Source organism: Neoarius graeffei, chromosome 23, assembly GCF_027579695.1.
Source record: "Neoarius graeffei isolate fNeoGra1 chromosome 23, fNeoGra1.pri, whole genome shotgun sequence".
NCBI lineage: Eukaryota > Metazoa > Chordata > Actinopteri > Siluriformes > Ariidae > Neoarius > Neoarius graeffei.
The window spans coordinates 48,430,934-48,446,535 of NC_083591.1; the positions used below are offsets into that span (position 1 = coordinate 48,430,934).

General features: G+C 43.4%; 1 protein-coding gene across 2 annotated transcripts in view; it reads left to right on the plus strand.

The window, feature by feature from the left end:
- pip5k1cb (phosphatidylinositol-4-phosphate 5-kinase, type I, gamma b) overlaps positions 1-15,602 on the plus strand; it is a 158,889-nt gene that overhangs the window by 107,687 nt on the left and 35,600 nt on the right. For both annotated transcript variants that reach the window (XM_060906303.1, XM_060906304.1), the window contains exons 9-13: positions 5,746-5,829; positions 7,721-7,769; positions 9,522-9,606; positions 13,032-13,193; positions 13,317-13,449. In XM_060906303.1, the coding sequence (XP_060762286.1) occupies positions 5,746-5,829; positions 7,721-7,769; positions 9,522-9,606; positions 13,032-13,193; positions 13,317-13,449 (513 nt within the window). The remainder of the gene's footprint in view (positions 1-5,745; positions 5,830-7,720; positions 7,770-9,521; positions 9,607-13,031; positions 13,194-13,316; positions 13,450-15,602) is intronic.

Below are 15,602 nucleotides of genomic sequence, written 5' to 3' on the forward strand. Positions count from 1 at the left end.
CTATCCGCTCTTTTCATATGCGACTTCAGTCTGAATCGCCAGGTCGCATTCATCCGACTTACACGTCATCAACAAGCCACAAACGTCACTATTCTGCGCTGAAGTAGGCGGCGGGTCTCTCAAAAAAAGTTACAACAACATGGCGCATGACCACGGGCGCAGATAGAGGGGGGGACTCGTCCCACCCAGATTTAAATTCACCTCGTTCGGTCCCCCCCACTTATAGGGAGAAAAAACATCTATGCTGTCTTTCTTTGCATAAGGCAAACCTCACGGAAAAATCAAAAGACTAATTACCATTCGGTTTATTGAGGTGCACAGCAGTGTATACATAGTTGCAACAATTCACATAAAACAAAACAAAGACTGATATTCGGTTGGTTGAGCTGCGCAGACTGCACAGGTTGCGAGCTCGAGCTTGGTTGCTATGGTTACTAACAACAAGTTTGACAAGCATATCGGGGTTGGTTTGCTGGCAGCTTTGTCCCCCCCAGTTTTTTGTCCCCCCCCCCAGTTCAAAAAACGTATCTGCGCCCCTGCGCATGACATCAATGCGAGGGACGCTTCGGGCTGTGAAGGTTCTGAATCTTCTCAATGGAAGGACGCAGAGGTTAGGGAGCTGATTTCCATTTGGGGGGATGCAGCTATTCAAGCTAGATTGGATGGGTCATACCGCAACCGGGCGGTTTTACTTCCGTAAACACTGGCCATGCTCACTGCGTGTGACGTCGTCGTATCCTGCAATGCGCATGCGGAACACTTTTAGGTCGCTTTTCGTTCATACTGAGGATCACATACAAGTCGCATATATTTGTTAATGTGAACGACCTCACAAAAAAATCGGATTTCACAAAAAAATCGGAATTGAGCATTAAGCCTTGCAGTGTGAACGTAGCGCTAGTCTGGTTAACACCAGACCATATCACGAGTGAAATATGGTCTGGAATCCGCCTATTGAATTTCTCGTAGGGGAGGTGTGGTTTACGATTGTCAACGGCAGATTATTGGACGTTGCGAATGTCTATCATTTGGTGTATACGTAGCCCATGGCCAATCATGGCAGTTGTACCCGGTGACGTAGTTAGAGCGACGAAGAAGAGAAGGAAAGAGAAAGAGAAGGCAAAACAAAAATAGGAAAACAATGGCACCGAACGATTACTGCCGTTTGTGCAAGACAAAGCTTGATCGAAAGTTTGGTTCGTATCGCTCGCCGCCATGTTAAATGTGATCCGTAAACAGTCCCAAATAAACTACAAGCTTCCGTTTGTCGAGTAGTACGCGTCACCGTCTTTCCACCCCTCCCCACTCTCTGATTGGCTCCCTAACTCAGGCGAGCCTTTAGACCATAGTTTCCATGCTGTCTTTTCAGATCGGAACGATTGTGCAAAGCAGCATGGGATTTCCCAGGCTATCTGTCTACAGCAGAAAAAAATAAAATAACAAAACGCGTCTGGAAAAATCCCAAGGGAGTCTGGAGCCAGATTCGTGACGTCACCTGCGGAAGCGCCAGCAGGCTGCGAGAGCTTTACACGGTTTCAGTGCACAGCCTGTGTAGACCAAGCGCTCCCATTTCTCTCTCATTGTCTGGTCTTTTGGGAAACGATGAGTACTAATCCCATCAAGATTGGTGTTGCTACACCCTCCGACGATACATCTGTGTAAAGGTTCCCCCAGTTGGAACGGTCAACCTCTCGAGATCAGTGCCTTCGTGCCACCTGCAGAATTCTGGGGCGAAAAAACACCGCGAAAAACAGACCAGAAAAAAACAGAGATTGGTTTCACCGCCGTTTATTCACAGTCCTTTCACCGAAGATGAAATATTCCAAACAACCTTTTATAACATCCCAAAAAAGCTGTTTATCTTTCTAAAAGGCAGCTGTATTTGTGTGTTGTGTCTGTCGTATGTGTGTGTGTGTGTGTGTGTGTGAGAGACCTTGGCGGCGTGTAGAGGGGTGGGGGTAGGATGTGTGTGTGTTGTGTGTGCGTATGTGAATGTCTTGTGCTAGGTCAGCAAATCACATCTTAATTCCATCAATATGAGTGAAACCTTGGATCAATCATAAGCAAAATATCCTGTATATATATATTTCATATCAACGGATATATTTTAACAACGCAGCAACTCAGCATTTACGCACGTCAAAGCGCGAGATGTTTTTTACGACAATTTTAAACAAAGACATGTTTATATCACTACGTTCAGACTGCAACCTGAAACGACCCATATCCGATTTGTTGTGAAATCCGATTTTTTTGTGAGGCCGTTCACATTACCAATTATATGAGACTTGCATGCGATCTCCAATATGAACGGAAAACGACCCAAAAGTGTCCCGCATGCACAAATTGACACGTAATAAGCACATCTACGTAATACGTAAACAAAAAAAAAAGCGCACTCTTCAAGTTTGCAAGTAAAGCATGGAGATGAGGCGAGACCTGGCGATGTGGTTTTTGTGGCGGCGGCGGAACTCACACAATAATCTGATTAATGTGGGCAGCAGACTAATGAGACCGAAGGTGTCAAATTACTGGAAATTTCCAGAACAATCTTATAATCTTGTAATACAGGATGGTTTAACATCCAGGTCCCTACCAAATCCACCATTAGCTTGATCAATTCTATAAAAGTCTATTTAAATTCTGAAAACTGTACAAATGTTGTTGTTTTCCACCAAAGAGGCGGGATTAGCCAACGCAGAATAGTGACGTTTGTCTCTTGTTGATGACTTGTAGGTCGCATGAATGCGACCTGTCCGGTCAGACTGCAGTCGCATGTGAAAATAACGGATATGCATCGGAATTAGGACCACATATCCAAGCGGCCTGGGTCGCATGTGAAAAAATCGGATTTGTGTCGTTCAGATTGTCAAGAACAAATCGGATACAGGTCGCATATGGGCAAAAAAATCGGATATGGGTCGTTTCAGGGTGCAGTCTGAACGTAGTCTATGTCTAGTCTAGCAAAGAAGTGTGTGTCTTCTCCACCGGAGGAAGGTCACACAGTAACTTTACAGGAAATTATACAGGAATAGGATCTAAGAGGCTAAAATATTAAATTCATAAAGTCTTAACAATCCCAAATCACATTCTGCATTCTAAAGCTACAAAACTAACTTAAATCACTTAATGCAGCTTTAAATCTAACATTAAATCATTTCAATTTCAAATTCAACACTGGAGAGACTGGTTAAATCTAACAATCCTAAATCATGCTCTGCAGCTATAAAACTAACTTAAATCATGGCTTTAAATCCTAACAATCTGTTAACCATTTTAATAATTACGCGATAACATTGAAGAAATTTCCACCAGGTCGTTTTCTCATAAACAAACCAGCGCTGACGTAGGATTCAGAAAGAGGCGTCCCGCAGATGATATCACGAAAATCAATGTTTGCCGGGAAATCCAAATGGCAAGTTTTTTCAGAGGCGGACCAATTCGCCTCAAATGTCTTGATTTCAACTGAATTTTTCTGGTATTGCGCAAGGTAAAAAAAAAATTGCAGAGAATGCAGAATGTTACAGATATTTGACTAAAGTTTAATATAAAATAGGAGAATTACATTGATCTTGCTCCTGAATTTACCCGTGATATGCACTTTAAGGCATCTCAATAATTGTTGCCACATGTTTTGACTAAATGGGTTCTTGAAAGGAAAATTTCAATTATCCTGTGAAATATTCATCTTGAAGGGTGCCAGTAATTCTGGAGGTAGCTGTCATTTCAGTTTTGTCAAATGCTTGAATAGATGATTAGCCACCCGCTGGTTAAAGCCGATAAGGCCGATGAGCTGTTGCCACAGCGTGGAGTCTGTTCTCCGTCCGTCATCCACAATTCAGTTCAATCACATCTCCTCCATCAGTTCTCCACGGATTTCCGTTCCGATTGTTTTGTTTGAAAGAACTCATCACTCCGCATAAAACTTGGTCATTGTTTTGTCAATTTTTTTGCTAACGAGTTAGTAATTAGCCCAAATTAAAAAATTTTTCAGGCATCTCGCTAGAATTGTATCTCCTCTCTCATTTCTCATCCGATTTCAGTTCTGATCGATGTTTTGGGTCAATCTTCCTAGGAGGAACAAAACTTGGTCATTTGTTTGTTGATCTTCCTGTTGGAAAATACTTTGTTTATAACTTTTGTTTATTTTCAGTTAAATCGTGTCTCTTCCCTCAGTTCTCAATATATTTCAGTTCTGATTTGTTTTTTATACCCCCGCTCCAAAGGGGGTGGGGGATACTGGTTTACCTCTGTCCGTCTGTATCGCCGTATTTCCGTCCGTCCGAAACACCCTTTTTTCTCAGCAACCACAAATCGTAGCCACTTGGTACTTGGTACCAAACTTCAGTTTAGGGTTCTATACCGTGTATACCATTTTTAGGTCTGTCACACATCAACTTCCTGTTTACCGACTGAATGTATTTACGGAACATATAGCGTGGATTTACAAAATTTTCGTAACATTTCTCAGCAATTAAAAATCACAACTGCTTGATATTTGGTACCAAACTTCAGCTTGGGGTTCTGTAGCATGTGTACCATTTTCAGGTCTGTGGCACATCGACTTCCTGTTTACCAACTGAACGTATTTACGAAACATACTGTATGGCATGGATTTTGATGATGTTTCAAGAAGTAAAATGCTGTTTCAAAATGACAGTTTACCAGGATACTATTTGAAACATCTGCTCTTTACTTACTTATTTCAGGGTTAATTATTTGTTGAAGTCAACATTCATACTAAAGCCTAGGTCACAACCGGACGTACGATTTTTTGGCCATGCGATTTTTGGCGTTTCCCAAATCGCTGGGTTTTTTTTTTTGTTCATGGAGAAAGACGCACGTTGGCCATAAGTTTGTCTTGCAACCTGAAAAAAACGTAAGCGCCCGTAAAGTTTGTTTGACATGACAAAGAACCTCTGCGGCCGGTCTGCGGCTCGAAAATCAGCACGTCACACGCGCGCCCTCCGTGCGTTTCTTGCGTTTTTTGCACGTAGACCGGCCGTAGGAGCACGTACGGCCGGTTGTGACCGAGGCTATAGTTGATCTTGTATTTGAAAGAACTCGTCCTTCTGCGCAAGACTTGGTCATTATACTGTCGAATTTTTTGCTAACAAATTAGTAATTAGGTCAATTTAACAAATTTTCTTCTGACTAGAATTGTATCTCCTCTCTCATTTATCATGCGAATTCAGTTCTGATTGGTGTTTCGGGTCGATCTTCCCTCGGGGAACAAACTTTAGTCCTTTGTTGAGTTTCCTCTTGTAAACAATTTGTCGTGGAGGTTGGTTCTCTCTTACATCGTCACATTTCAGTTCTGGTTGATGTTTTGGTCGTCATGGTTGTTTTGAGCTCCTACGTCCTTGACGTTCTGGTTAACATTATCTTCCTAGTGAGCGACTACAAACATTTAATTTAAAAAAAAAACATTTAAATGGTGTTAAATTATGCATGGAGGATCTGTGTACAATCACTGTGGAGGAAAAACACCGGTCCATCTCGAAGGTCACAGTATCACACTCTGGGTCAGACAACAGGCATTTAGTCAACAGTCAAGAGCGTGTTGTAGTGAGAACGTGTTTGGTTTGGTTTTATCACTAATGGGCTTTTAGTGAACACTGATTTAATAAGGAGGGACTGAGGATTAAGGGAGCAGAGTGGATAACATCATGTGAAGGATATAATGGCGCTGTGTAATAGATAAGACGATAAGCCATCTGTTTCCTTTTCTCTCTCTTTTCGCAGAATGGGGGGAATCCCGGCAGTGAGTGGGAAAGGCGAGCGGCTGCTGCTCTTTATTGGCATTATAGACATTCTGCAGTCTTACAGGTGCAGTGTGTCCACTTTTTCCCCCCCGACATCTCAAATTTTCCATGATTTGTAGTAGATGTTTTGTTTACGTTATCAGTCGTAGGCCATTTGAAACAGAAAATAACTCGAAACTGCAAAAAAAAAAAAAAATCTGAGATTTTACAGCATTTAGCAAAACTACAGAGACTTACGGAAGTGCATTCCTTCATATCCTCATGTAAGTTCAACAGGTCAGGATCTAAGACCTATAGACTATAGATATACATAGAAGACTAGATGCCTCGTCCCCGTTGCCCGTCAACGAAGTCGAACGTCCGCACATGGCGGCCATCTTACCTCAGACAGCTGGCTTACCCATTACATTGTGTTGGTAGCAATATGTACTTATCAGATGACCGTAACTTCCTCAAATTTCAATCGATTTGGTTTGTTATATAAAAAAAAAAAACACGGAAGTATGTATTTATGATATTAATGATGAATAATCATTTTATGTTTTAAAAAAAATACATGCTGAAATTCCTATGCTGTGAGAAGCCTAACACTGCATACTTATGGATAACTGCGGTCTTAGGACAAATAACCATACAATTTATTTCCAATTTTTAGTGAAAATATTTTTACATGTGATAGGGCCGTAGGGGAAGCTAAAGTTAAATAAACGGCTTACTCACTTACAACCTCACACCCAAATGTACTGTAACAATACAGTATGATACTGTTGTCCTAGCCCGGCTGCTCATATCAGGAACTGTATTGGACATTATTTCACTAAGTAAATAACGCTACCGATTATCCTTAAAAAAATGATGTATTATCTTACTGGTGAAAGGTGATCCCGCGTGCCCTACTTTCCAGACATCGCCGGTTCGAGCAACCGAAAGCCGCGCAGAAGTCTGGCATCTCGTCACAGTCAGTATTTGAATTTCCTCTAGAAATCATAATGCAAGTTGTTTTAAATTAACCAACCCGAAAATGAAAACCATGTGCAAGTGCAACTTCAGTTATTGAAAATATTATCTCATGACCTTCCATGTAAAATTACTTGGTGCTACGAGCTAGCCTAGCCTGAAACACAACTTTGACAAAGCTGCAGTAAGTCGTTTTTGAAGAGAAAAGGTACGATTTTAGCATGCTCAAGCACCCAGAATTACAACCACATTAATAATGTTTTAAGAAATCAAACCATTTGTATATAGGTCAAAATTTCAGCGAGATAAGAGTATAAACATTTAAGCATCTCAATGGTCTTACCTCAGTGTACCGCGAATTCTGTGGAAAAGCTTGCCTGTGGTAAGATGGCCGCCACTTTCGACATTTGATATGTTGTCTATGTTCTATTGTGAATATAATATCAGTTTTTGAGATTTATAAAATTATTGCATTCCGTTTTTATTTACAATTTGTACTTTATCCCAACTTTTTTGGAATCGGGGTTGTACATTCGAACTAATAAAAGATCTAAATTAAAAATATAAAAAAAACAAGCATTAAACTACTATAATAGATAAATATCAAATATATATCAAGGAGGTCTTATATAAGATGTAGTAATAAAATTAAAATGCCATTAAGTCGAGAATATAACTAAATGCAGTTTAACTCTGTTGATCACAAATGTTAGATTTGCACAAGGTGCCACTGGTGAGATTCGTTTTCTTTATGGTGCGTTTAAACTCGATTAGAGAATCAAGAAGTCTCATATGGTCTTATCTAACATAATATTAATATATCTTGACATTCGTAAGCTGTCCTGTGGGGTTTAGTGTCATCTCATGTAAAATGCACTCTGTGAAATAATCACTGTGAAAGTAAAATAAATAAAAAACAGAATCCTGTGTAGACGTTGCATTGCTGAGACTGGCTGGAGATCATCGTCTCAATAAAACTTGTGTGCTTCTCTTTGCAGGCTTATTAAGAAGCTGGAGCACACATGGAAAGCACTAGTCCATGATGGAGTAAGTGTGGCAAAAAAATGAGCTCATTTAGCGCTCGGAGCATCTGCAGTGGATTATGACTGCCTTCCAGTTAATGCGGCACTTTCTCGAATGCAGATCATAGACTTTATGTGACAGAGAACGAGTTCATCTGTCAGGAACTGCAGGATAAATATGCATTAATGATCTAACTCAGGAGCAATAAAAAGCATTGAATAAAGCAGAGATTGACAATGATGTTCAGTAACGTGTTAAATATAGGAATAAACACTCGGCCTGGGCGGCACGGTGGTGTAGTGGTTAGCGCTGTCGCCTCACAGCAAGAAGGTCCGGGTTCGAGGCCTTTCTGTGCGGAGTTTGCATGTTCTCCCCGTGTCCGCGTGGGTTTCCTCCGGGTGCTCCGGTTTCCCCCACAGTCCAAAGACATGCAGGTTAGGTTAACTGGTGACTCTAAATTGACCGTAGGTGTGAATGTGAGTGTGAATGGTTGTCTGTGTCTATGTGTCAGCCCTGTGATGACCTGGCGACTTGTCCAGGGTGTACCCCGCCTTTCGCCCGTAGTCAGCTGGGATAGGCTCCAGCTTGCCTGCGACCCTGTAGAACAGGATAAAGCAGCTAGAGATAATGAGATGAGATGAGATTTAACTCAGTATCAATAAAAAACCTTGAATAAAGCAGAGATTGACAATGATGTTCAGTAACGTGTTAAATATAGGAATAAACACTCGGCCTGGGCGGCACGGTGGTGTAGTGGTTAGTGCTGGCGCCTCACAGCAAGAAGGTCCGGGTTCGAGCCCCGTGGCCGGCGAGGGCCTTTCTGTGTGGAGTTTGCATGTTCTCCCCGTGTCCGCGTGGGTTTCCTCCGGGTGCTCCGGTTTCCCCCACAGTCCAAAGACATGCAGGTTAGGTTAACTGGTGACTCTAAATTGAGCGTAGGTGTGAATGTGAGTGTGAATGGTTGTCTGTGTCTATGTGTCGGCCCTGCGATGACCTGGCGACTTGTCCAGGGTGTACCCTGCCTTTCGCCCGTAGTCAGCTGGGATAGGCTCCAGCTTGCCTGCGACCCTGTAGAACAGGATAAAGCGGCTAGAGATAATGAGATGAGATGAGACACTCGGCCTTGAATACTAACCTCGGCCCAGAGGGCCTCGCTCAGTACTTTCAAGACCTCGGTCACGGTATTTCACCATACGGACCTCCCAGCTGGTAAATAACATATATGTAACTACTGTAGCATGTTTCATTCATATTAACTGCAGTAAAACTAATTGGAAAACTGTGAGAGTGAGACATGAACCTGCAATCAGAATTAATGCATTCTAATTAAAATCTTTCGAAATAAAGCCGGCACATTTATTTTTGTCTTTGTAGTCAGTAAACTTCAGTGTTCGTCACTTAAACACACTTCTGTATATGTTTAAAGTACAGAAAAGCATGAGGTCGTGCAGTAGTCGCTGTAATACTGGATGGCAGCAGTCTGTCTCCTGGCTGTGAAGGTAAATTATTAAAACCAGACACCATCTGGATGGCATAGTGCCCTGCCGGGTAATCTCACTCTCTAGGTTCATGTATCTGCGAATAACAACACAAGCTAGTTTGTGCCTTGCTGCTGAAGATGATCCGGAGCACATGTGGGTCTGAGATACAGATCTGTTGGGTTTGGTTATTACTTTGTGGCCTGAATATGAGTTGTTGTTTTTTTCTCTGCTCTTCTCTTCTCTCCAACTGTCGTTTCTCCTCTCATGATGTCTTGTCTTTCCGCCGTTTCTGTAGGACACCGTATCAGTGCACAGGCCAAACTTCTATGCTGATCGGTTCTACAAGTTCATGAGTTCTACAGTATTCAAGAAGAGTTCCTGTAAGAACTGTACACGCTACGACACTTTTCTTATCCTTTATTCAATGCAGTGACATCACACAGGAAGTGTACAGTGTAGTGCTTTTCAGATGGGAGACAGAAAATCGCTGAAGCTCTTCAGAAACACACATCAAATATTATCATTTTTAGTAATCACGTAGGCTACAGATTTGGCAGAAAATTTGATCCTTTGAGATTTACAGTGCATTAAAACATACAGTGGGGCAAAAAAGTATTTAGTCAGCCACCAATTGTGCAAGTTCTCCCACTTAAAAAGATGAGAGAGGCCTGTAATTTTCATCATAGGTACACTTCAACTATGAGAGACAGAATGGGGGGAAAGAATCCAGGAAATCACATTGTAGGATTTTTAATGAATTAATTGGTAAAATAAGTATTTGGTCACCTACAAACAAGCAAGATTTCTGGCTCTCACAGACCTGTAACACCTTCTTTAAGAGGCTCCTCTGTCCTCCACTCGTTACCTGTATTAATGGCACCTGTTTGAACTCGTTATCAGTATAAAAGACACCTGTCCACAACCTCAAACAGTCACACTCCAAACTCCACTATGGCCAAGACCAAAGAGCTGTCAAAGGACACCAGAAACAAAATTGTAGACCTGCACCAGGCTGGGAAGACTGAATCTGCAATTGGTAAGCAGCTTGCTGTGAAGAAATCAACTGTGGGAGCAATTATTAGAAAATGGAAGACATACAAGACCACTGATAATCTCCCTCGATCTGGGGCTCCACGCAAGATCTCACCCCGTGGGGTCAAAATGATCACAAGAACGGTGAGCAAAAATCCCAGAACCACACGGGGGGACCTAGTGAATGACCTGCAGAGAGCTGGGACCAAAGTAACAAAGGCTACCATCAGTAACACACTACGCCGCCAGGGACTCAAATCCTGCAATGCCAGACGTGTCCCCCTGCTTAAGCCAGTACATGTCCAGGCCCGTCTGAAGTTTGCTAGAGAGCATTTGGATGATCCAGAAGAGGATTGGGAGAATGTCATATGGTCAGATGAAACCAAAATTGAACTTTTTGGTAAAAACTCAACGTGTCGTGTTTGGAGGAGAAAGAATGCTGAGTTGCATCCAAAGAACACCATACCTACTGTGAAGCATGGGGGTGGAAACATCATGCTTTGGGGCTGTTTTTCTGCAAAGGGACCAGGACGACTGATCTGTGTAAAGGAAAGAATGAATGGGGCCATGTATCGTGAGATTTTGAGTGAAAACCTCCTTCCATCAGCAAGGGCATTGAAGATGAAACGTGGCTGGGTCTTTCAGCATGACAATGATCCCAAACACACCGCCCGGGCAACGAAGGAGTGGCTTCGTAAGAAGCATTTCAAGGTCCTGGAGTGGCCTAGCCAGTCTCCAGATCTCAACCCCATAGAAAATCTTTGGAGGGAGTTGAAAGTCCGTGTTGCCCAGCGACAGCCCCAAAACATCACTGCTCTAGAGGAGATCTGCATGGAGGAATGGGCCAAAATACCAGCAACAGTGTGTGAAAACCTTGTGAAGACTTACAGAAAACGTTTGACCTCTGTCATTGCCAACAAAGGGTATATAACAAAGTATTGAGATGAACTTTTGTTATTGACCAAATACTTATTTTCCACCATAATTTGCAAATAAATTCTTTAAAAATCAGACAATATGATTTTCTGGATTTTTTTTCTCATTTTGTCTCTCATAGTTGAAGTGTACCTATGATGAAAATTTACAGGCCTCTCTCATCTTTTTAAGTGGGAGAACTTGCACAATTGGTGACTGACTAAATACTTTTTTGCCCCACTCTATGCCGACATAATTGTTCTAATAATCCAGGTTTAAATACTTGAGAATAATGCTATGGTTGTGTATGACATTACATTACAGGCATTTCGCAGACGCTCTTATCCAGAGCAACATACCAGGGTTAGGTGCCTTCTTCAAGGGCACGTCAGCCATTCCTGCTAGTCTAGGGAATTGAACCAGCAACCTTTTGGCCCCAAAGCTGCTTTGCTAACCGTTATGACATGATTTCCCCTGTCTCTTACAGTATAGTCAGTCTGTGTATTACAGACTCAAATATCAGCTCCCAAAACCAACAACAACAATAGTGCGTACTTCCTGTTTCGCAATGTGAGTGATAACTGATACATTCTTCAGCTGCTGATGTTCTTATATCACACAAACACAGAAGTCCTGATAAAAACAGAGCAGTTTTAGAACTTCATATGCCGAGGCAGCCATCTGCGACTGAATGGTTCAAGGTGAAGGTGGAACTTCGTCAAGGCTCTGCTTTGAGTCCTTTCTTGTTTGCCATAGTGATGGATAGCTTGACGGACGAAGTGAGGCAAGAGTCACCATAGAACATGATGTTTGCGGATGATATTGTGATATGTGGTGAAAGTGGAGAGGAGGTTGAGTTGGGTTTGGAGAGATGGAGGTATGCATCGGAACGAAGAGGAATGAAGGTGAGCAGGAGCAAAACAGAATACATGTGCATCAATGAGAACGGCGATGAGAGTGTAGTGAAGATGCAAGGAGTAGACGTAAAGAAAGTTGGTGAATTCAAGTACCCGGGGTCAATTGTGCAGGAAAATGGGGGCTGCGATAGTGAGGTGAGAAAGAGAGCGCAGGCAGGGTGGAGCAGTTGGAGAAGGATTTCAGGAGTCAGTTGTGATCGGAAAGTCCCAGCAAAAGTGAAAGGTAAGATGTAGTGAGACCAGCTGTGATGTACGGATTGGAGACCGTACCCTTAACGAAGAGACAGGAGGCAAAGTTGGAGGTGGCGGAGTTGAGGATGTTAAGGTTTGCGATGGGAGGTTGGACAGGATAAGGAACGAGCACATCAGAGGGACGGCACATGTGGAGAGCTTGGGAATTAAGCTAAGAGAGATGAGACTGAGATGGTATGGGCACATTCTGAGAAGAGATGCAGAGCATGTTGGAAGGAGAATGTTGAGGATGGAGCTGCCAGGCAAACGAAAACGAGGAAGGCCAAAGAGGAGATACATGGATGTGGTGAGAGAGGACATGAAAGTGGCAGGTGTGGTAGAGAAGGATGTGGAGGACAGGGAGCAATGGAGACGAAAGATCCGCTGTGGCGACCCCTAATCGAGAGCAGCCAAAAGAAGAAGATATGCCGACTCGAGGCAGCCATCTCCTGTTTCGTTTCCAGTGGCATTGTCCTCAAACGTTCCCAGTTATTTAAATTAGAACAGGGCACACGTGTGCTCACCCGCTTGCCACTGATTCATGTGTTTTCTAGGCCTTGCTGCTTCACCCATCTCTTGTTGGAAATTAATGCTAGAGATTGAGAGTCATTCATCATCTGAAAAGCACTTTAGGGCTACATGATCCTGGAACATTACATTCAGGCTTTATTAATTGATTAAGTTTTCCCTCCATCTTTCACTCACTGCAGCACTGAAGTCCTCTCCCTCGAAGAAGAGCCGCAGTGCACTGACAGTGCCCAAGCATAGCGGGCCTGGGGCAGCCTGGTCAGCCAGTCAACTCCCCTCAGAGAGAGACCACCATGTCTACGACCTGAGAGGAGCACGCAGCTTTCCTGTGCTTGAGAACGACGGTAGGCTACCGATCACCTATCAGGTTTTCACTGATCGTACATTTGTCGTTTTTTCTAATGCATTTGTGTTGTTGGAGGATTGAATAGGTTTTCATAAGAACTCCTCCTCTTTGTTTTTCTCAGGTCTGCAGCCATGTACTCCTCCGTCATTTGAGGAGGCCACCACAGCCTCGGTTGCCACCACGCTGTCATCCAACACGTCCATATCGATCCCAGAGCGATCCCCCTCTGACACAGCGGAGCATCCTCGTTACAGGTACACACGCCGTCTACTCAAACGAGATATACGTTTATATACAGGACCAGTCAAAAGTTTGGACACACCTTCTACTGAAAAGACACTTCAAGTAATGATGGATGTCGTTTCTCTTTACTTATGCCGCTTTTCCACTACAAACGCGGCTGAGCCGCGCCGTGCTGAGTTGGGCTGAGTCGAGCTGAGCGGGGCTGTTGGAGTTGCATTTCGACTACAACCGCGCTGAACCGTGCTGGCTGGAAGTGGGTGGACACATTGGGTGGAGTTAGCGAAAGTGGGTGGACGTCAGGTGATGTCGTTAAGCAGCGCAAACAGTGACATCAGTGATCTTTTAAGCGGTAGTCTCACGACCCGAATAGTAAACAATAAACATGGAGGACATGGAGTCGTTAGTGTTGCTGGTCTTGGTGCTGTGGCTTGTTGTCACCGACAACGCGGACAGATACTGGCAAGAGCGTATAGATGAGGCGAGGCGCATAAGGCTTCAGAAATTCTCGTAATTCGTAATTATTATTCTTCCGGGTTTGCGGTGTTTACAGATCCCAGCGTGCTCGCGGGGCGTGTGTGGGCATGTGAGGACACTCCTCCTCACCAATCAGTGCACAGGGGAGTGTCTGCTCACGCCCCCAGCCTCACTCGGCTCAGTTTGGCTCGCTTCAGCCCCACTCCAAAACGGTGCGAGTTTTATGGGCTAAGCAGGGCTGAAGCGAGCCGAGTCGTGCTGTTTTATGGTAGTCGAAACACGAGCCGTGTCGGGCTGAAGTGAGCTGAAAAAGGGTAGTGGAAAAGGGCCATTAGGGTAGTATCTCACTGACAGCCTGCGACTCGTTGGGGAGACAACAGTTGCGATAAAATATGCGAATTACATACCTGCAAACTAGTCACCTTTCGGCGAAATTCGCCGTTTTGATCCCAAAATAGGTCACTTGTGTGAATCGTGTAGATCCGAAGAGGTTTTTTTTTTTTGGGGGGGGGGGCGCGAGGCTACGTTGTCAAACATTTGGTTTCAATGTACTACTGCTTCAAAGTACTACTACTACTACTTTTCTTGTCACACCCACATTCAGACCATTTCCGCCTTCTTCATACTTCAAACGTCTCTCTGATTGGATGACATTCCAACGAGCCAATAGTCTTACAGAACGCTGGACAGTATCCGCGAATTGTAACTGAATAGAGGCGGGGTTTTCTTGAATACGGGTGTGTATAGGAGGATGGCAGAGATCATCCAAACGCAATGCAGAACGGGACACCGAGTCTTGAAAACAGCTCACGGAATCATATTTTCTGATTTTTTCCGGAACTCTATATTACATCTGGAGACGGAAAAACATTTTTAGTATGCGGAGAAAGCTGTGTTACGATGAGTGCGATTTAAAGAGGCTTTAGGGTGGTTTTTTTGGTACCTGTGATTTGGTGGTCTGTGAGTTGCGTTTTTATGACGTAAGACGCAAGGGGCGGGGCTGTTACGTTTGAACCGAACGCGCGACACGGAAGATGTTTCTGTGGGCTGAAACAAAACAGAAAAAATGTCAAATCAGTTTGAATAAAGTCATTTTTTTGTTGAACATAGGGATCTATAAACGCGTGTTTTGGGTAAGAGAAATCATTTTTATGTGAAACTATTGGTGGGATCGTCAAAATTTATAACGTAATATGTGTTGATCTCGGTTGTATTCAGAGAACCAGTTGTGCATGTGAGTGAGAGAGAGTGTGTGTGTGAGAGAGAGTGAGTGAGTGAGTGTGTGTGAGTGAGAGAGAGGGAGAGATTCTCTCTCTCTCACTCACACACACTCACTCACACACACACTCACTCTCACACCATGAATTTGGCAGCACTGAAGGAAAGGAGGGCTGAATTTGGTATCCAGCCATCTACCAGTGCTGCTGGTTATAGAGATCTTGCAGTCACGTGGCCGGAAAGTACACAACCGCCATCTTGTCGGTCAAAAACACCGCTAAATACTGCTGCACTCGTGTACAGAATGGATCAATTTCAACCGACGGACTACACGGCTCATTTTTCTAATGAACAGATAACTAGATATATGTCTAAAATAAACGATCTACAGATTTGTGACCCTTATGGCTTTCCGGACGGAGTTTTCACGACCGGATTTTGAACTGTCAGTGGAATACCCAGACGTGTATAA